The following is a 23,821-nucleotide window of genomic DNA, read 5'->3' on the forward strand; positions in this document are numbered from 1 at the left end:
GGGTTCTTGGCTCCTAATGACCCTGAGCAGGCAAGGGACTTCATTAGGGGTGGCCCATCAATATTCACAGTAGTCAGCTAAATTTTACTTCGTTTTTCGGTGACTCTGCAGAATTCCACAGAGTGAAACCGCAAGCTCTGCCCAGACATACAGAAAACGAGCAGAAAATGAGCAGAACCCACTCAGGCACTCATGCACCCACTCACAGAACAACTCAGACACTCTTGTAGTTACTCATAGATCCATTCACTCATACATCCACTATCAGAGGTTCCCAGATATGTATACCCACTCACAGACAGTCAGACACTCATGCACCCACTTATAGATGCTCTCATACTCTCTCACCCACTCACAGATCTACTCAGAGACTCATGCATTGACTCATAGACCCACTTAGAGACTCACAGACCCCATCACAGGCCCACTCAGACACTCATTCCCACTTACATCCCCACATATGCTCTCTTGCACCCACTTACATACCTACAGATACTCATACAACCACTGAGACACTCATGCATTCACTCACACACTCAGTGGCAAAGGTTAATGGTTACAGATCAGATTTTTTTTAAACATCTTAAAAATACACGTAAAAATCAAAAGTGACAGGTGCGTTAGATTAGAAAGTAGAATTTTTAAAATCCATAGAAATTCACTGAAAAAATGAAGATTATGGGGACCTTATAGTTAGGATCGGATTTCACTTGTTCATATCCAATGAAATTCAGCAGTTACAGTTACCTGAGCTAACTATAACTTACACCCCGCTATGCACTATTTATCACTTAACATATTACATCAAACATGCCATGGTCAGTGACATCACTGATGGCATCACTGATGACATCTCAAATTACATCACTGATGACATCATCCATGTGACAAACGGATACACCTCATCATACAGTAGCATAACCGTTCAACACTCATTATAAAATATGAAGTACCATATTTGAAACCATTGAGACACCAGTACAGGTTTCTAAAAACCCACTCAGTGATTCCTACATCTACACACATCTAAACACTTACCTATAGATTCACTCATACATGCTAACAAAGATCTATAGAACACTATTAAATATACTTATATACCTAGATCAACATTACACACCAGCACATATCCTATTCCTTTATGCAGACATCCTACTCAGTTATGCAAACAATTGATCATACTTGAATTTAGTAAGCTTCTCACTTACACAAACCCCACTTTATGTATTCAGATAGATAGTAACTCATACTTAGTGTGTTATAAAATCAGTATTACAAGTATACAGTTATCCATACATCAATCATACAATCACTGAGTCTTATGTATACTTATGTATATACAATAACTGTCACATATACGGCCTTTTATATTTTTAGTTTGTTGGACATATATCTTTGCGAAATAGATTTACTCATCACCACAACCATAAAGTGATTCACTCACCCAAACAACTGTTTCCACATACAGTCTTAACCTCATGAACCTCCTTAATAAGAGCTGTGAAACCACTCCTGTTTGCTGAGAGTAATGTTTTCATCTGTTTCGCCACCAGCTGTCAAGCAGGCAGGGAAACAGACAAAAGAATTGCTCTGACAGACATGAAGCTGCACGTTTAGCAGCGCCCTGTCTGTGAGAGCAATGCTGGCTACCACAGGAGGCAGGGAGCGGCTGGGCACGTGGGGGCCTTGATGCTCCCTCAGTGGTCCCAGGTGGAAAAGACAGGAAAGAGGTCAAATAAAGGTCAGAAACAAGCAGAAAGAGGCAGGATAAAGGTCAGCAATGAGCAAAAAGAGGAATATTGATAGGTGGCCGAGTGGACCACCCTGAGTCCCAGGGACCACCACCTACCCAGGGTTCATTAACACCAAGTGAGGGGCCCTGTGGACCCCCCAGGCCCTGGGGGAACCACCTCATGGGGGCAAAATAGTTTTTTTAAATGGAAGCAAGGCTGCACAGCCCCACTCCTGGAGCCAATAATGGCCCTGGGGACCACCACCCACCAGAGCCAGCTCCCTCTAAGTCCCGGGGTGCCCACCCTTAGGAAATATCTGTTTGCTTTGACTTGATGGGAGCTTTGACAGCTCCCACCAAGTCAGAGCAAACACAAACTCTGCTCTCATCATCAAGTGAGAGCTGTGAAACCACTCCAGCTTGCTGAGAGCGGTATTTTCATCTGTATTGCTGCCCGCTGTCATGCAGGCAGGGAAATAGACAAAAAAAGTTATCTGACACAAATGAAGCTGCACTTCAGGAGAAATGAGCAGAAAGAGGCAGAATAACGGTCCGAAAGGAGTAGAAAAAGGAAAATTAAAGGTCAGCAATGAGCAGAAAGAGGCAAAATAAAGGTCAGAAACAAGCTGAAAGTTGAAAAATAAACATCAGAAAGGAGCAGAAATCGGTGAGCTGAAAGAGGAGGAATAATGGTCAGCAACAAGGAAAAAGAGGCAAAATAAAGGAGTGAAACATGATGAAGGGCAGAATAAAGGTCAGAAAGGAGCATAAAGATGCAAGATAAAGGTCAGAAATGAGCAGAAAGAGGCAAAATAAATATCCAAAAGGAGCAGAAACTTGTAAAATTCAGATCAGAAACTAGCAGAAAGAGGAAAAATAAAGGTCAGCAATGAGCAGAGGCAAAATAAAGGACAGAAGTGAGCAGAAAAAAACATACATCTAGGATTGGGTGGTACATTTTGCTCTGCATTGGACAGTGTGGAGCTTTGCCACTCCATGCTCTGCTTGGAATGTAGAGTTCAGCAGAAACTCTGCCAATTGCCAGCGGCAAGAGTTTATCTGCATGCTCTCTCCTAGACTTCATCCTCCAACCAGTAGGGGCCCATGAGGCATATTTACAGAGTGGTTGAGAAAGGGGGCGTGCCTTCTCACAAGGTCTCAGCAATCCCACTGTGGTGGACTTACTTGTGGCAAAAATAGGAGTTCTTGGCCCCAACGATCCTCAACAGCCAATGGGACATCATTCCCCAACAAGTAGTGTGCCAGGAGCCCCTTTGCCGAGTAGTTGAGAAAGGGGGTGGGGCCTCTGACAAGGTCTCAACAATCCTGCTGTGGGGGACTTACTTGTGGCAACAGTAGGGGTTACAGTCCCCCAATAATGCTCAGCAGCCATGGCATCTTCATCCCCCAACCAGTATAGCACCAAGAGACCCCTTTGCAGAGTTGTTAAGAAAGGGGCCGGCCATTGAAGAGGTCTCAGCAATCCCACTGTGGCGGACTTATGTGTAGCAACAATAGGGGTTGTTGGCCCCCAATGACCCTCAGCAAGGGGAGTTCATCTCCCAACCAGTAGTGCACCTGGGGGCATGCTTGCAGAGAGATTGAGAAAGGGGCTGGGGCTCCAACAAGGTCTGAGCAGTCCTGATATAAGGGACTTACTTGTGGCAACAAAAGGGGCTCTTCACCCCCAATGACCCTCAGCATCCAAGAGGAGGTCATCCCCAACCAGTGGTGCGCAAGGAGGCTCATTTGCAGAGTGGTTGAGAAAGGGGACATGGCCTCCAGCGAGGTCTCAGCAGTCCCGCTGTCGGAGACATACTAGTGGCAACAATAGGGGTTCTTGGCTCCTAATGACCCTGAGCAGGCAAGGGAACTTCATTAGGGGTGGCCCATCAATATTCACAGTAGTCAGCTAAATTTTACTTCGTTTTTCGGTGACTCTGCAGAATTCCACAGAGTGAAACCGCAAGCTCTGCCCAGACATACAGAAAACGAGCAGAAAATGAGCAGAACCCACTCAGGCACTCATGCACCCACTCACAGAACAACTCAGACACTCTTGTAGTTACTCATAGATCCATTCACTCATACATCCACTATCAGAGGTTCCCAGATATGTATACCCACTCACAGACAGTCAGACACTCATGCACCCACTTATAGATGCTCTCATACTCTCTCACCCACTCACAGATCTACTCAGAGACTCATGCATTGACTCATAGACCCTCTCAGAGACTCACAGACCCCATCACAGGCCCACTCAGACACTCATTCCCACTTACATCCCCACTTATGCTCTCTTGCACCCACTTACATACCTACAGATACTCATACAACCACTGAGACCTCATGCATTCACTCACACACTCAGTGGCAAAGGTTAGTGGTTACAGATCAGATTTTTTTTAAACATCTTAAAAATACACTTAAAAATCAAAAGTGACAGGTGCGTTAGATTAGAAAGTAGAATTTTTTAAATCCATAGAAATTCACTGAAAAAATGAAGATTATGGGGACCTTATAGTTAGGATCGGATTTCACTTGTTCATATCCAATGAAATTCAGCAGTTACAGTTACCTGAGCTAACTATAACTTACACCCCGCTATGCACTATTTATCACTTAACATATTACATCAAACATGACATGGTCAGTGACATCACTGATGACATCTCAAATGACATCATCCATAGAACCACTTACATACCCACTCAAACCCATATAACTTCTGATACACCCACTCACTCACCCACACAACCACTCACATACCCATTCATGTGCCACTCACACAACCACTCACCCACTCATAGAGACTGATCATACTACTAATCACTCACCCATTCAGCCACTTACATACCCACTCACTCACCCATACTGCTCTGTAGAATGTTGGCTCTCTATATAGTGTGCTAAAATGAAGTACACTGTGTGGAGAGTCCTGTTGATCCCTCACAGGTAAACAGAGGTTAAAGTAGATACAACTATGCTTATTTTGTGGGTGAGCAGGTAGGCTTATCAGAGGGTAGCGCTAAGCATTTCCTGTACTCACAGAGAAAATAAATGAGAAACACACTCAAGAATAAATCCAAGACCAATTTATAAAAATAAAATAGATTTTGTATGTATTTTTTAAGACCATGAACTTTGATCTACAGTAAGTACTTTAGGAGTTACGATTTTTAAGCGTTTGAAAAATATATCACTTTTGAGTGCAATTACGCACCATTGAAGTCAATGGGGAAAAGTAGAAAAATGCATATAAAATCAGGCAATACTTTCATGAAGTTCACTTTCTCTTTTTTGGTCGACAGCAGGACCAGGTCCAAAGTTCCAGCAGCAGAAGATGAGGAGTGTCCCGGATTTGGCAGGTAGCAGGGTGCTGAAGATGTCAGTATCTGGTTAGCTATGACGAAGGGGGGGCAACTGGGCAGGCACTGCACAGGATGACTTAGTGGTAAGTCTGGTGGGTCCCTCTGGAAGGAGAGGAGGAGGCTGCAAGGGTTGCAGGACCAAGGGCGCATGGCTGAGTCATCATTGTTGGTGCCAGTGGGGCTTGGTGAAGAGCATATAGGTCAGCAAGGCATTGTGCTTCGAGATGCCCTCGCAGTCAGGAGCAGGCAAATTAGAGAGGAGATACAGGGACAGCTGAGCCACTCAGGATGTGGGTCTCTGGAGTCTTCAATATCAACAAGAGAGAGAGGAACAGGAAGAATAGTTCCCTTCTCTGAGGAATATATATGCAATCAAGTCTAACCAGCTAATGTAAAGAAATGTGTGGTTTGTCAGGGAAAGAAAAACATTTTCTTATGAAGGCCCCCACCCACCAACCTAGTTGGTAGCATGCTTCCTCATTGGGCCCCACCCAGTGGCACTGAGCGTGCCCCGGGTCTGCTATGACGCCTGTTTACATGTTTTAGCCAGGCCTTGTGATTGACAAGTTGAACCTCATGAGTATCTGACAAAGGGGTCTGGCTGGTGCGTTTTCGTAACAGGTCTGGACCTTCATTATGACCTACTTGGTTGCTTTGGATCTCTGTCATTACTGAAAGAGTTGATCTCGGGAGGGCATTACCCATCTACCTATAATGCACCTTAGCGAGTGCAGCACATAATTGTTCATCCTAATTTTATTTTTTGATCACTCACTTTATCTTTATGAACATTAGTCCTGAAGAAAGTCAGATCAGTTTCAAGGCCTGGCTGAAACATGCCAACCACAATGGATGTGGGAGACCATTACTAACTCCAAACACATCCGCCTTGCTTTTATTACTGCCAAGGCCCACTTATTAAATAAACCCCGTGGGTAAAGGGACCCAAGGACAGTTTTTAAATTCACAGTCTTACACAATCACAGCACACTCACTCTTCAAAAAGCCGCTCTGCTGTAAACAGGCATCGTAGCACACCGGGACACGCTCTGTGCCACCGGGTGGGGCCCAATGATGAACCGAGTTGGTGAGTGACGGCCTTCATAAGAAAAGTTTTTTCTTTCCCTGACAAACCACACAGTTCTTAACATTAGCTAGTTCTTCTTGATTGCATATATCTCTGGAGTTTTGACATCCCTCAATGGGGGATAGCTTCTGGTATCATTGGAGTCTCTAGGGTATTCTTCATCTTGCTGTCTGCTGTAGGGGGTCCAGTACCCCGGGTATTGGTATGGTGCAGCTCCGGTAGGTCTTGGTGTCTCCTAACTTGGTGGGGTGGCAGATCTGATGTGTACTGGAATTGGATGTCTGAGATGCAATATTTACAGTCCAAAAATTATACCTGGTGTCCACACTGAAGTAGGAGGAAGTTTGAAAGGATTCCTCCCCCAAAGGTTCCTATAATTTCCAGACCTTCTTTCCTGGCCCCTGATTGTCTGAGGTCACAATGCACTAGTGTCAAACCCATTGTGAGAGAGCCCAGTTAGGGCCATTGTGATGTGCTCCTACCCCTCATTAACTGCGAGTAGCCAATTTAGCCAAAACCAAGCATCTCTTTGTCTCACTGTCTAGGAGCAATACCATTACACAAAGACCCACTGTCAACCATGCCTAGTCATGTGACTCAGGATACAAGCATCAGACAACGAATGGTTGGGACAAAAAAATGGCAACTTTCTATAAGTGGTATTTTCATAATTGTGATTAGAAATTCAACTTTAATAATTAAGAGGGCTTTTACTTACAATTCTTTACACAACAAACTTGGCCTGTACAACTGCTACCAATTGAAAGCTATCACTTGTTAAATGTAATACGGTAATTAAATGTTATCTTATGTGAGAGGTAGGCATTAAGGTAGTAAAAAACTGATTTTTGAGCAAAACTTAAAAGTACATGTCTCAATTTTTCAATACACTGCATCCTGCCTTCTGGGCTGTGTAGGGATAGCCTTAGGGGTGAAGTATGCATTTAAAAAGATAGCCTTGCCAGCTTGAAATGTCTGTCTAAAACGGCACACACAGGCTGCACTGGCAAGCATGAGACATGTTTAGAAGGGTACTAAAGTGGATGACACAATCAGTTATGCAGGACCACTAGCCGCATTTAATTAACAGGCCCTGGCTACATGCAGTACCAGTTTACTAGGGACTAATAAGTAAACTAGATTGCCAATTGGGTATAAGACAATTCTACCATGTGTATGGGAAAGAGCACAAACACCTTAGCACAGCTTAGCAGTGGTAAAGTGCACAGAGTCATAAGGCAACAGAAACAAGAAAAGCAAAAAAAGGGGGGTTAAAGGCAAAAGGTTTGGGGAATGGCCACCGTAAGGCTCACAGGTCTAACATGGAGATTAAGTAATTTGCCCTTGTATCATATAATGAGGCCAAGTGGGGAAAGTCAGACTGTGACCGATTTGCGACTTGGGCCACATGAAGTGCTCTTTTGGAGAGTTTTAAAGTCAAACCATCACGTTTAAAGGTCTGGGAATCTTTTGCTCAAGATCTAAACAAAGAATTCTCAAAACAAGGAAACGGCCATAAAGCAGGTAGACCAGCAGGGGCAGGGTGGTTCACCAACAGTCTAAGGAAACAAAAAAATCAACTGAATAAACATCTAAGGCAATTGTGAACTCGAGACCCAGAATCCCTTCAGGACATTCTCTCACTAATATCAAAATTAAGAAAATACCTAAAAAGAGACACCAAGGTGGCTAAGAAAGACTTCAGAGAACATCTCTGGGCAATACTCCTCCATGCCAGTAAACAAAGAGACTCCAAGCTCTTTTGGGATATAATAACCAGCTATCAAACATCAAGAACCGACATTTCAACTTGGACGTAATGGAGGACACCTGGAAAGAACACATTGATCAAACATACAACGATACCCCACCCTTAGGAGCTATAAATCACGGAACCTCTACTGCAGGAATAGCTCAAAACATATCAAAGATAGAACTGCCAGAACTCCCCCCACAGATTTCACAAGAGCAGGTCCTTAAAATCATAAAAAATCTAAGGCCTGAGGGAGCTCTAGGTCCCAACGGATTGCCAAACGCACTATCCGGCACAACCCTTTACTTAGGTCCGATATCCTTACTCTGCTATTCACACATGTACTATCATCAGGCACGGTTTCAGAATCCTGGAGAGGAAGCATCCTAAATCCCATCTATAAATCGGGCTCTCGTTCAGACCCAGCTAACTACAGATTGATTGCACTCATTACATTGAATCCAAGATTTACGCCTCGAACCTGCTGGCAGATTTAGAAGACTTGGTGAGTCACACAAATTTGATGCCAAATACGCAAACTGGTTTCCGGGCTGGAATGGGCACCCTCACTAACATTTCCGCAGTCACACTCCTAGTCAATCAAGCCATGGCAAAATCCCGTTCCCTCTATGCCTGCTTTATTCATCTCAAAGCAGCATTCAAAGCTTGGGGGCACCAACAAAACTTCTGGAGGAAATTATCAACCTTTACTCAGATACGTGGGTCCAAATAAAAAAAGGAGACAGGCGCAGCATAACAACTAGGAGCCTATACCATTGCAGCCCAATTAACAATAAATCTCAAGAAATCCAAGGTGCTGTGCTTCTCAAAACAATATAAAAAGGGTCAAAAGGCAAATTCATCTGGAACTTAGGTGACAAACCAATATCCCAGGTGGAGTCTTACAAATATCTAGGGTTTCAACTTGATCAAAACCTCAACTTTAAACAACAGCTGAACCAAGAGAAAATGAAAGCAAAACAACTTTCCATGCCTTCAAAACTGTACATAGGAAATAAAAAGGCTGCTCAACAGGGCATCTGCTGAAGGTAATCGCAGCAAAATTCATACCAACAATATCATATGGGTCGGAAATAATGTACACAAAAGACACAGCCGCCCTAAACCAAGCCCAATCACACTTTTTCAAGAGTTTGTTCTCAACCCCTCAGCACATCTCTCAGGCCCAGTTTAGACTGGAATACGGGCTTAAAAACCAGAAACCAGCCGGACAAGGGGCGGTTTTCAAATACTATTGGCGGATGAGGGAAGCAGAAGATAACACACTAGCTCACTCTTGCCGGGAAGAAATCGAAAAGCAAGCGAGTCTAAATAATTCCATTGCCACGGTTCTAAAAGAATCACTTAAGGACCTACACCTCGAAGAGGCATGGCATACAAACAACTCTTATTTTGGTTTAAAAAATTCAGTAAACAGTGCAACCAAACAAATCTCGCAGTTAATAGACAAAAATTGCATTCTCAACGAAAAATCACGCTTGGGCAGTGATTCGGTCATATCAGACGCTTAAACTACAACCATATTTGTTAGAACACTTTTCACATCATTAAAAACATTATTTGACGATGTTACGGCTGGGGTCAGTCCCCACAAAGCATTTAACCCCAAAATGGAAACATGTATGGCTAACAAAAGAATGCCGGCTGTGCGGACAAGGAGAAGAGAGTCTTTTACATCTCCTATGCATCTGCCCCTCACTTTTAGAAATTCAGAAAATGGTCCTCCGCGAGCTGTTGAGAAAAAAACAGCTACGGACATGCAAAGCCGCAGACATACAATGCCTTGGAGGCCGGTCAATCGAACTATCTTGTAAAGCCAAACTGATACAAAAATACCGAAGTCAAGAATATCTACATCCTATCTACATTAAGGTAAGTACAGATATATAGAAAAAATAATATTGATGTAAACAATCTCGCTGTTAAAAATATCGTTACAAAAATAATGTAAAATAAAGTAAATAATACATATATTAAGATAAACATGGTTAAAAATATGTCTAAATGTTAAAAAATTATAACTAATATTTATAATGTAAAAATAAATTACTTAATAATATGTTTTAATAATTATTTTAGTAACTTATAAAAATTGCTATAAAATATCTTATAAATTACAAATAAATCTCTACACATAAAACAATAATATAAGTAAGAATTAAATAAATATATATAACAAATTTAAAAAGTGACAATTATTTTTAATATTTATAAATTAATTATATACTACAGTAACTAAAATATTACAAAAAATATTGGAAAGTGGAGGGAATACAATTACTATTCCAACTCCAAACAGTGCAGAAGTAGGGAAAATGTTGGATAGCATAGGGGTAGAAATTACTATTCCCACTCCAGTGAGTGCAACAGTAGGGAAAGTGTTGGACAGCGGAGGGTTAAAAATTACTATTCCCACTCCAGTGAGTGCAACAATAAAGAAAGTGTTGAATAGCGTAGGGGTAAAAAATTGCTATTCCCACTTCAGTGAGTGCAACAGTAGGGAAAGAGTTGGTTAGCGTAGGGGTTAAAATTACTATTCCCACTCCAGTGAGTACAACAGTAGGGAAGGTGGTGGATAGCATAGGGGTAAAAATTACTATTACCACTCCAGTGATTGCAATAGTAGGGAAAATGTTGGATAGCGGAGGGGTAAAAATTACTATTCCCACTCCAGTGAGTGCAACAGTAAGGAAAGTGTTGGACAGAGTAGGGGTAAAAATTGCTAATCCCACTCCAGTGAGTGCAACAGTAGGGGAAGTGTTGGATAGCGTAGGGGTTAAAATTACTATTCCCACTCCAGTGAGAACAACAGTAGGGAAAGTGTTGGATAGCGTAGGGGTAAAAATTACTATTACCACTCCAGTGATTGCAACAGTAGGGAAAGTGCTGGATAGCGTAGGGGAAGAACTTACAATTCCCACTCCAGTGAGTGCAACAGTAGGGAATGTGTTGGATAGCGTAGGGACAAAAATTATTATTACCACTCCAGTGAGTGCAACAGTAGGGAAAGTGTAGGGGTAAAAATTACAATTCCCATTCCAGTGAGTGCAACAGTAGGGAAAGTGTTGGATAGCGTAGGGGTAAAAATTACTATTCCCACTTCAGTGAGTGCAACAGTAGGGAAAGTGTTGGATAGCGGAGGGGTAAAAATTACTATTCCCACTCCAGTGAGTGCAACAGTAAGGAAAGTGTTGGACAGCGTAGGGGTAAAAATTGCTAATCCCACTCCAGTGAGTGCAACAGTAGGGAATGTGTTGGATTGCGTAGGGGTTAAAATTACTATTCCCAGTCCAGTGAGTACAACAGTAGGGAAAGTGTTGGATAGCATAGGGGTAAAAATTACTATTACCACTCCATTGATTGCAACAGTAGGGAAAGTGCTGGATAGCGTAGGGAAAGAACTTACAATTCCCACTCCAGTGAGTGCAACAGTAGGGAATGTGTTGGATAGCGTAGGGGCAAAAATTATTATTACCACTCCAGTGAGTGCAACAGTAGGGAAAGTGTTGGATAGTGTAGGGGTAAAAATTACAATTCCCATTCCAGTGAGTGCAACAGTAGGGAAAGTGTTGGATAGCGTAGGGGTAAAAATTACTATTGCCACTCCAGTGAGTACAACAGTAGGGAAAGTGTTGGATAGCGTACGGGTAAAATATACTATTCCCACTCCAGTGAGTCCCACAGTAGGGAAAGTGCTGGATAGCATAGGGGTAAAAATTACTATTACCACCCAGTGATTGCAACAGTAGGGAAAATGCTGGATAGCGTAGGGGTAAAAATTACAATTTCCACTCCAATGAGTGCAACAGTAGGGAAAGCGTTGGATAGCGTAGGGGCAAAAATTACTATTCCCACTTCAGTGAGTGCAACAGTAGGGAAAGTGTTGGATAGCATAGGGGTAAAAATTACTATTCCCACTCCAGTGTGTCCAACAGTAAGGAAAGTGTTGGACAGCGTAGGGGTAAAAATTGCTAATCCCACTCCAGTGAGTGCAACAGTAGGGGAAGTGTTGGATAGCGTAGGGGTTAAAACTACTATTCCCACTCCAGTGAGAACAACAGTAGGGAAAGTGTTGGATAGCGTAGGGGTAAAAAATACTATTACCACTCCAGTGATTGCAACAGTAGGGAAAGTGCTGGATAGCGTAGGGGAAGAACTTACAATTCCCACTCCAGTGAGTGCAACAGTAGGGAATGTGTTGGATAGCGTAGGGACAAAAATTATTATTACCACTCCAGTGAGTGCAACAGTAGGGAAAGTGTTGGATAGTGTAGGGGTAAAAATTACAATTCCCAGTCCAGTGAGTGCAACAGTAGGGAAAGTGTTGGATAGCGTAGGGGTAAAAATTACTATTCCCACTCCAGTGAGTGCAACAGTAAGGAAAGTGTTGGATTGCGTAGGGGTAAAAATTACAATTCCCAGTCCAGTGAGTGCAACAGTAGGGAAAGTGTTGGATAGCGTAGGGGTAAAAATTACTGTTCCCACTCCAGTGAGCGCAACAGTAGGGAAAGTGTTGGATAGCGGAGGGGTAAAAATTACTATTCCCACTCCAGTGAGTGCAACAGTAAGGAAAGTGTAGGACAGCGTAGGGGTAAACATTGCTAATCCCACTCCAGTGAGTGCAACAGTAGGGAAAGTGTTGGATTGCGTAGGGGTTAAAATTACTATTCCCACTCCAGTGAGTACAACAGTAGGGAAAGTGTTGGATAGCGTAGGGGTAAAAATTACTATTACCACTCCAGTGATTGCAACAGTAGGGAAAGTGCTGGATAGCGTAGGGGAAGAACTTACAATTCCCACTCCAGTGAGTGCAACAGTAGGGAATGTGTTGGATAGCATAGGGGCAAAAATTATTATTACCACTCCAGTGAGTGCAACAGTAGGGAAAGTGTTGGATAGTGTAGGGGTAAAAATTACAATTCCTATTCCAGTGAGTGCAACAGTAGGGAAAGTGTTGGATAGCGTAGGGGTAAAAATTACTATTGCCACTCCAGTGAGTACAACAGTAGGGAAAGTGTTGGATAGCGTACGGGTAAAATATACTATTCCCACTCCAGTGAGTCCCACAGCAGGAAAAGTGGTGGATAGCATAGGGGTCAAAATGACTATTCCCACTCCAGTGAGTGCAACAGTAGGGAAACTGTTGGATAGCGTAAGGGTAAAAATTACTATTCCCACTCCAGTGAGTGCAACATTAGGGAAAGTGTTGGATAGCATTAGGGTAAAAATTACTATTCCATCTCCAGTGAGTATAACCGTGTGGAAATTGTATGATAGCGCAGGGGTTACATTAACATACTTATTAATTCAATAATTAAAAACACATATTAATAAGTAATTATCAAAAATATGAATAATAAATACCCAAAAACTTAAATAAATATGTACTTAAATAACATCAAATTTCTTCCCACCCTAATCCCCATGAACGCACAATCCGCTACACATAAAAAATAACACAATTAATTAAATTATGAATTAATAAAAAATAATTACCAATTAATAATTAATAAACAGTAAAGTAATAATCAATACCAATGAATAAACATTGAAATGTACTTAATTATAATAAATTACTTCCCATCCTATTCCCCTATAAACCCACAACCCACTACACATAACATATACCACATTTAATTTAATTATCAATGAATCAATAAATTCCAATTATTTACCAATAATAATGAATTAACAATAAATTAATTAACAATAACAATTAATAAAAAGTAGTAATACATTATTTATAATTAATAGAATTATGAAGTAATCAATTAAAAAAATGCTTACCCAATATTTAATTAACAATATATTAATAATCAATAAAAATCAATACAAAATATGATTAAATTACTTGCCACCCTATTCCCTTATAAACTCACCATCTGCTCTGATACTAAAACACAAAATGTACTTTAAAAGAAATTACTAATTTATAAACATGTAATACATATATTTAAAAATAATTAAAAAACATTACACATTTTTTTTAAAACATATATATAAAATACATACTAAAATACATAACACTAATATAAATATCGATATTATTAACAACAATATTTTTGCTAATGATATTACTTACTTCGACATTACTTACTTCAATATAAAAAAAACAATAATACTTACCTTAAGGTCGATATTCTGGTCACCGATATTCTTGACTTCGATATTCTGTCCCTACGATATTTAAAACTTGATATTAGTGTAGGTCGATAATAAAACATCGATATTATGTCTTCACACCATAATAAAATTTGTAGCAATTCAAAGCACTACTGTAATCAGAAAGGTGGCCTAAACAGAGGCCATCAGAAATAAAGCCTCTGTATATGCTGAGCCTGTTAATATTCAAAGATCTGATATCTATATAACCATGGTAGGATTTGAATCTAGTAATACGAAAGGTGGCAACCTCTGACTCAGTATGAGTCCGGGCATAATGAGAAACGGCTTTTATCAGAGGTATTTTGTAACTTCACTGCACTTCACCAAATAGGCAAGAGGATTCTTCTACTGAAGCAGATTTCTGAAGCATCCGTTCCAAGGAAATGCAGACATTTAAAAAAAGCCACAAACACCTGAGTTTCTCTTTTGTCCTGTCACTCATCTGATGAAGGCTGCCTTTTTTAGACTTCATCCAGACCCTCCTAAGGATGAACATGTCAAATACAGCTCTTATTTTTGTTTACCTTGTTTGTTCGCTGTGGACTATTTTAACTGTTCATTTCCCAATACTGAACTTTAAATGATTTTGTTCTAAACCACAGTTCAAATGTTTAAAAAAAGAACATAAATATATGAAAATAGATAGAAATATAGATAGATAGATAGATAGATAGATAGATAGATAGATAGATAGATAGATAGATAGATAGATAGATAGATAGATAGATAGATAGATAGATAGATAGATAGATAGATAGATAGATAGATAGATTAGTTTTGGCTTCTGACCAGGGGATTTTTTAACATTACGCACCCAATAATTCTCTATAATTTGACGTTTCTTCTATTGCAATATGTTTCTAATGTGCCCATTAATTCACATACACACGGGATCATAATAAAATTACCACCTTATTGTGCATTGTTGCTTCATATTTTGGGTAACCTATGCCCATTTTGTGGTGTCCATGCAACATAGGAAAGCGAATAGCTGAAGGGTACTGACAGAACAGTCCACTCTCTCCCTGTGGTTCCTACTGCACTTTTTCAAAGAATTGATGTAATGAGATCTAAACAGTTTTAAAGCCGTTTGTAGCCAGAGCTACAAAATACACAGTCCTACCTCTTTCTTTGGACACCTCTCCTTCTGAGCATGGGAGGCAGTCATAGCAGCAGACTGGCTGCCCTCTCTGTCCCGCCTTGTAATAACCAGGAATGCAGCTTTCACTACAAGCAGAACGAGGAGCCTTAGGGTGAGAAAAAAGGGAGAGAAACATTCAGAGCTATCATCTGTGTACATGTAGAATCCTTAAATCCATGACTGAATAAACCCATTCACTTTATCTACCATCTAGTTGCTGAGGGGACAGAAAGGTCACTCCCTTTCTTGTGCATTATGTGTTAAGCATGTGACCCTGTTACATTAATCAGTGGGAATGACACAGACCAAAGAAGATCCAGCATGGGCCCAATTCACAGAACTAGTTCCCTATGTAGACTTTGGTTACATGCTAAAAACACATAGCATTCATAAAAGGTGATGTTACACTTGTTAAAGGATTAATGACACAAGGATTCTTGAGTGAAATGACTACTCTCAGGAGTGTAAGTTTACATTCCAGGGTGGGCGTTCCACGCACATTCGTAAACACCAGTGGTAAAAAATAATAAGTGCAGGGGCTCTTGTCAGGAGGCAGCTTGCACCAGCCCATTTCTCCTGTTAGCACCACCTAAAACAGAACCAACTACTAACCAGAAAAGCAGGAAGAAGGATATCGCGTAATGGCTAGAGCTGCTGACTTCAAAACTGGGGAACCAGGTTTGAGTCTCGGCATCAGCTCAACATCCTTTGATTCTGGGAAAATCATTTAGTCTCCCAGTCTCTACCATGAATTAATGTGTCCTTAACTGGTGTCATGAAAAGTGCAGTTGTTGATGAGTAAGTGCCGGTGCTGTGCACCAGAAAACACTGGCTCAAATTAAGCACTGATAAACACTCACAAACCTTGTATATACTCAGAAATTTACTTGGTTATTCGGTTTTCTCAAACCTTGTCCTCACACGCTCCCACCCTAGAAATGGTTGCCAATTAACTCCTGTAAAGTCTAAGGTATAATCTCTTTGCAGAACGGAAATGGGCAGAAAACAACCCCAACAATGTTGGGCAGCTGAAGAGCAGGGCTTCCTCCATGTAGAAAAATATGTTTTTCTGTGCATTTATAGAAAGTCTTTTCCACATGCGTAATATTACTAGGAGCAGTCGGCACAGACGGGGCGCAGCAGGGAAGGGCGCGTGGTGGTCAGGGTGTGGTTCGGAGCACAGCCAGGGAAGGGGAGCCTGGGCATTATCTCCATGCAGGCTGTAATGCAGCCTGTGTGGAGAACCTGCAAAGTGGTCATGAATGTTTGGCCGGCCCAAGACAGCTGGCCAAACGTCAATGCGCACTTAACAGAGTGCAACCCACTCTTCCACTGCTCTGTCAGCAGAGCCGCCCTGCCCCATCTGCAAATCTGCCACAGCAGGGAAAAATTAAAAAGATAATAACCTTGAGAGATTATCAATTCATTTTTCCTTTATTTCATTGCTGCAAAGCAGTGGGGTGATGCTCCCATACCTTGGCGGAGGAGCTGAAAATGAATAATACATTACTTACAATTGCGCATTTCAAATTCCCTTCCCTTGCATAAAGATATGAAATTAAAAACATTTCCCAGAAGCACTCTTGTATCCATACCGGAACCCTATTTGACTCCACAACATTTGCATCCATGTGAAAACCATACTTTCTACCCAAGTAAAACAGTACATTAGGACACTCCTCTAGGGCATAAACACACCCAGATACTGGACACAAAGTAAACCTAAAAGCATAGAAGTCACAAAATGTTTTAGTTTATGAAGATGTGTGCCATTGGGCATGTGACTGGTTGAGTGCGTTACATGGTAAGTAAACGCATCCTTGGAATTGGGCACACGCATCAGGTTCGTCATGTAAAGGCAGACTCCATTGTTAATTATGATAATCGATTGTTTATTCAAAGATTGATCATATCATTATTTGCAAAAGTTCATCAATTTTTATGATCCAGTTTTCAAGTTAAACCATGAAGAAATCAATCCTCGTATTTTCAAAGAAAATGCTCCAATGCATTTTGGGCTGGCGATGCCCTTTGTCAAGGAGCTCTGTGAACACAATAACACGCTTTTACCATTCAAAACATTACAAAGTTGGAGTTGCATAAACGAAAAGGCTGTGTACCTTATAGACCAGTGTGTGGGTTCGTGGTGACGACTATGGTGGGTGCTTAATTTACAAAAAATGGAAGGTGAAAAACAAAGTTCATGGGGAACACTTACGTTTCCGGATCATGGAAAGTAGTGTGGCTCTGGAAATGGGAAAAAGGATTAAACAACCTGTTAGAGACAGTGTTGGCCCGGCGTAACAAGGGCTGAAAACGCGGGTCTTTGTCAGAGCTCCAACTTACTTGGGGATAGAGGGTGGATCAGTTTGAAGTTTCGCATCTCAGTCGCGAGGGACTTGCGGAGTGTTAGCGAAGTTGAGGGTGTGAGGATGGCTGATTTGGCTACGCGTAGTAGCGGTCACGTGGTTTGGTCATAGACATGATAGAAGGACTAAACGTCTAAACGGTGGGTATATCGGCCATATTGGAAAGGAGTATGGGGAACATGTGAAATGTAAACAGTATACGCAATTAATACCCAAGCAAAATAGACAAAATATATATGGTGAAACATGGGTACCGTGTCACGGTACTATAGAAAGCAGCTAAGTTTGATTCGGTCATTGAGACCATAAGGTTTCATCGCTTGTAGTCTATAAATCCATGATGTCTTGCGCTGAAGGAGTGTTTTGTTGTTGTCTTTTCCTTTCTTTTTGCAGACAACTTCAAGTACCAAAAATTTTAGTTGAGCCACGTTGTGGTTGAATTCATTAAAATGCATTGCAATGCTGGATTTTTGATTCTTGGTACGGATGTTTGATTTATGTTCATTTAGACGAATTTTAATTTTCCGGGTAGTTTTGCCCACATATATCATGCCACAAGTGCATTTCAGTAAATAGATCAAGTTGCTTGAGTCGCAAGTCGCATCCACGTGCAGTTTGATTTTGAACCGTCTCATTGGGTGATTTATGCTGTTTCCCTTAATAATGTTGTTACAACTATTACAATTGTGGCATGGACGTGTGCCAGTGTGGGAGAGTTGTTGCATGGGTTCTTTTGCCAAAATTTCTTTCAAATTTTCAGATCTGGTATATGCGAAGATCGGGGGACTTTCAAACAAGTTGCCAAAGTCAGGTTCAGATGACAGTATGCGCCAATGTTTTAGGATGATGTTTTTGTATATTTTACTGGAGGTGGAGTATTTGGAAACTACTACCATTCTCTTCTCCTCTTCTTTCCTTGATCTTTTAGTGGTTTCTTGTCGTGTGATTGTAGATGTTTTTTTGATGGCTTCAGTTATTGGTTCTTTTGGGTAACCTCTTTTGGTGAATCTTATGGCCATTTCATCCATTTTCTTAGTACATGTTTCAGGATTTGATACAATTCGTTTTATCCTTAGCATTTGACTGAATGCTAAGTTTCTTCTGCGGGAATGTTGGTGGAAACTAGTATAGTGTACTGTATTGTTCCGATCCGTAGCTTTGCGGAAAAGATCTGTTTCAAAGCCTGTCTCTGTGGTTTTAACCAGAACGTCTAAAAAGGTAATTTGGTGTTCACTGATATTCCATGTGAGGCTAATGCGATTATCCTTGGTATTCAAGTCAATGAGGGCTGACTCAAGGTTTTCTCGGGTATTTTTCCAAATAAAAAATAAGTCATCGATGTAACGAACATATAGCTTTAAGTTGTCTGACCAGTTGGAGTTGGCGTAGATATGGGTTGCCCATTGACATCCCGGACATTTGAAGATACCACTGTTTTTCATATGTGAAGTAGCTGTGATACAGTGTAAAAATCAACAGTTCCATAAGGAAAGTTTGTAAGGAGTTGGTAATGTTGCTGTTCACTAGGACTTTTTCTATGGCCTCAATCCCACCGCCGTGGGGGATGGATGTGTAGAGGCTTTTGACGTCGGCAGTACATAGAATGAGATGTTCATCCGTAGATATGTCTAATTCTGAAAGTTTCTAAAGAAATTCCGTGGTGTCTTTGATGTAACTCTTAAGGTTCATTACGATTGGCTGTAGATGCCGATCTAAGAATTTTCCTGTGGGCTCATGAAGGGAGCCTCTCGTAGACATAATTGGTCGAAACGGGGGGTCCGTCAAATTCTTGTGGATTTTGGGAAGCATGGTGATAGACGGGCTTTGTGGATGTTCCACAATGAGATATTTTTTAGTGCGGTCATCGATAATGCCGTCCTCGTGTGCTTTAGTGACGAGGTCTGTTAGTTCTAATTTGTATTGGTTAGTTGGATTGCCTCGTAGTTGCATGTATGTTTCAGGGTCATTGATGTGTTCTTTGATTTTTGCTTCATACATGCTGGTGTTTAGGACGACTAGGGCGCCGCCTTTATCTGCTTTAAGGCATTTAATGAATTTGTTGCTAGCGATTTTTTTCAAAGTGTCTTTGTCCTTCATGGTGATGTTTTGTTTTGTTTGTTTGGAATAATTGATTTTAGATATATCTTGTTTTACGAGTGTTTCAAATGTATCAATGCTTTTGTGGCTACATGGCGGCATGTAGGTGCTGGTTGTCTTCAAACCAAGTAGTTGATCAGGTTTTTTGTCAGTGGACGGTGGAAGTATGTTTTCAAAAAAGTGCCTTAAGCGTAATTTTCGGGTTAGTTTGAAGGTGCTTAATTCTAATTCAAGGAGATTCGTCGAAGTTGTGGGAATGAATGAAGTTCCTTTCTGTAGTAATTTGATTTCATGTGCAGTTAAAGCAGTGTCAGAGATGTTAATCACTAACGATTCTTTTTCCACCTTCGGTTTCCTTGTGTTCTTGGATTGAACTACTTCCATTTCTTTTTCTTGATTTTTTTCCCCGCCGGGGTCGTCTGGTACGTCCAGTCCTGATTCTAAAAAATGCCCAGATGTTGAAGGGCTATCGTTAGGGTGACCATGTTTCTGATTGGCATCTTGCGGTGCTTTTGGTGATGTGGTGTCGAATGTGTTTTTTTTTGGAGGGTAGTTGGCGCTTTCACTTCCTGAAGATGACGTGTCTGTGTTTTGATTATATGGTTTGTTACGACGGCGTTGTGCATATACATCTGCCCACGTATATACCTCTCCTAATTTGTAGTCGATGGTGTCTTGGTGAAATTTACGAATTTTTCGCTCATTTATCTCCTTGGTGTGTTTGTCAAGTTGTTTGTTGATCTCATCCAGAGTTTTGCTTAGTTCCTCTGGTGTGATGGATTCTTTTAGTTCATTTTCTATCTCAGCAATTTCTTTTGTTAAATCGAGTAAGATAGTGGACAATTCTTCCACAATAAGGAGGATTAGGTCGAGGCTACATTTGTTTAGAATCGAGTTCCACCTGTCCTGAAAAAGTTTGGAATTTTTACAAAGTGATGGCTTAAGTAATCTGTAGTCCTCGGGGTATGCGCAGAGCTCGATGGTATTAAATGAGTGTGTTTGCGTGAAGTTTTTGATTAATTCTCTGTTTTGAGAGATAGAGTATTTGTTTCACACATTGTTCCTTTGTGCGGCTTGAGGTGGTTTGAGTTAGGTCTTCATCGATAAGAGCGTAAATGCGTTCTATTTCTTCGGTTCCAAAAGCGAGCGTGCTGGCTCGGGCTTCAGTTGTTTTTGATATTTCCTCGTATTGCATTGTGCAATGAGTTTAAGGGCGTGCTGCCTTCCTTCGTTTATGCAACTCCATCTTTGTAATGTTTTGAATGGTAAAAGCGTGTTTTTGTGTTCACAGAGCTCCTTGACAAAGGGCATCGCGAGCCCGAAATGCATTGGAGCATTTTGTTTGAAAATACGAGGATTGATTTCTTCATGGTTTAACTTGAAAACTGGATCATAAAAATTGATGAACTTTTGCAAATAATGATATGATCAATCTTTGAATAAACAATCGATTATCATAATCAACAATGGAGTCTGTCTTTACATGACGAACCTGATGCGTGTGCCCAATTCCAAGGATGCGTTTACTTACCATGTAACGCACTCAAGCAGTCACTAATCTCGACGTATACGGACGATTACGTCACTTGGCGGAGCACCCAGAACTTAATCAAACCAAACGAACCATATATAAAAAACCACATAGGACTCTATTCAACTCTCAGTTGTGCGCCACTCCTCTCACTATCAGTTTCGTAGCATCTTCACCACTGGGCATGTGAACACATCGATTATGGACACTGACTCATAATTGTGACATATTATAGTGTTGAGGTAAAAATTTGGCTATACGAGACACAAGCAGTGTCTAATCTGTAAAATAATAAGAGTTGGGACCCATAGTTTGACGTAAGAAGTGCACAATCAAATGTCAGGGTACTGAATTTCAAGGCTGCATTGTTCTGATTCAACCTCATGTCTTTTTCATCCACCACAGACACTTCCTTTCCCTTCAGCTCACTGTGTTATGTTATTTTTCATCCTTGCTTTATTTTTTTGTGATATTATTTTGTCTCTCTCTTCCTCCTTCTTCCCCCTTTTTTGTTTCTTCTCTTTTTTGCTGTAGGTCAAAGTCTGATGAGGTAAAATAAGTGCTGGACAAAAAAAATGTGTCCCAGTGTGGCACACATGCAACCACAGGATAAAATTAATCACTGGACAAAAGGAAAACTCTAGACATTTTGACAAAGAGGGGCATTGTTTACAAAGCTTGATGAGGCAGGGGAATCCCAGCCCCTGCAGCTCCAAGAACATAATTGAAAGAGTGGCACATACATTTCTTCTAAGTATTTACAAGCTTTACTGATGTCAAAATAATCTGTTTTGATACAGTGCAGCCCGTCAGCTACTGGAATATTTTTAGTATCTCTTTACAGAACTGCTCACAAAATCAAATGCTTATAAGCACTATATTTAGGACATATTACTATGATCTTAATCAATTAAAAAAACGCGTTGTGGTAGACCAACCCAACACTCTCATTAAGAAAGCCTAGTTCACTCAAAGCCCTAGGCCTGATATAACAATTTTTTTATGAATGCTTAATCTCAGAGCCATAACCTGGAAGCAGCTGTGATATCAAAAATGGCTATTCCTTCTGTGTGACAAGTAGTCCAGAAGGAGGCACTTCAGCACTTTATTTATTTATTTATTTATTTATTTAAAGAGTTTTATATAGCGCTGGCTAGACCCGGAGGTATCAGAGCGCTTTACATGAGGTTCAACAGAATTACAAGATTACATCCGTTTCAATATACAACAGTTGCTAAAAAAACAATTACAAGATCATAGAGAATGAGATAAGTGGAGTATAGAGGGGAAGGGGGTAAGGGGAGATACAGCAGAAAGACGAAGGAAGGTCTGCCCAAAGTCCGTCTGGGTAGGTGAAGGTCGAGGGGGAGTCCCGAAACCCATCTCCTCTATAGCTATCAGGTAGCTCCACTGGGCTTTGGCCAAATAGCTAGGTCTCAAGGGAAACATAAAACGAGCATGGAGAAGGCGGAGGAGAGACATAGAGGGAGGATGGGGGAAGAGATGACAGGAGAGATGAAAGGAAGTCTGGCTGAAGACCGACTGGGTAGGTGACGTTCAAGGATGGAATCCCCGACCTTTCTCCCCTATAGCTAAACCAGGTAGCTCCATTTGGCATCAGGCAAAATAGCTAGATCTCACATGCCAAGGGAAAATTCATGGGTAAGCAGAGTGGGGCCTAGGGCCAGGACAAGGTGAGGGCAGAGGTCAGTAGCAGGTAAGTGGAGAGGAGTAGAGCGGGGAGGCAAGAAAGAATTGCAGATGTTCGCACAAGGGTAGGGGCACTCCTGGACGGGAAGAGTAAGTCAAAGTTCAGCGGGGGGGGGGAAGAAGTCATCATTTTTGGCCATGATGGGGTCGCTCTGGTCACCTAAGTGTTTTACTCTTGCCAATTTGTCGTCGCGGGGGGAGGCGGGTGCTGTGGAGTGTGCAGTGGCACAGTTTGCGGGCCGTGCAGACTTTAGGGAGACCCAAAGTCTGGTGAATGGAGGCTCGATTCCGTGTCTGCGAGCCGCCGCCATGACGGGCTCCTCAGCAGCAAACAGGGGCGCGTGGTTAAAGTTGCGCTGCCACGCCCAGGGCACTCCACACGCCACCATGCCCCAGGAGTCCACACGGTGAGCAGTGAGAAATAGCAGCACTGCTCGGTCACGGGCGCCGCAATTGCAGAGTCAGGCAACCAAAAGGCACCCCCTTCGGGCAAACCCCTCGCTGCAAAACAGGTAGCACCTCTCGATATCCCCTCTGGAGGTCTGCCCACCTCGGGTGCGGGGCTCAACAAGGGGAACCCAGGGCTCGCAAGTGTTATCTTCCACGGAGCCGATGTTCTGAGCCCCGTCCTTCCGGCTGCAAGACAGCTTTGGCGTCCTAGGTATCGCCTTCCAGTGCGTAGGGGACCTAAAGAGAGTTAAGTGCCTTACTCTCTTTTGCTGGTGAGGGATAATGTCAGTCGTCTTAAGGTCAGGCATGCACTCCGTGCTAGTCCAAAGCGTGGTCAGGCTCCTTTTTGGGGTTTCTTTGGGCAGGTCTGAGGTGGAGGTGGGAGCCTTCA

The 23,821-nt window shown here is 41.7% G+C and overlaps 1 protein-coding gene across 1 annotated transcript in view; it reads right to left on the minus strand.

Moving 5' to 3' along the window:
- LOC144799537 (vomeronasal type-2 receptor 26-like) overlaps window positions 1–23,821 on the minus strand; it is a 47,009-nt gene that overhangs the window by 17,765 nt on the left and 5,423 nt on the right. Inside the window, exon 4 of the mRNA XM_078670904.1 lies at window positions 15,256–15,379. Coding sequence (XP_078527030.1) covers window positions 15,256–15,379 — 124 coding nt within the window. The remainder of the gene's footprint in view (window positions 1–15,255; window positions 15,380–23,821) is intronic.

The sequence above is a fragment of the Lissotriton helveticus genome, chromosome 12 (genome assembly GCF_964261635.1).
Source record: "Lissotriton helveticus chromosome 12, aLisHel1.1, whole genome shotgun sequence".
NCBI lineage: Eukaryota > Metazoa > Chordata > Amphibia > Caudata > Salamandridae > Lissotriton > Lissotriton helveticus.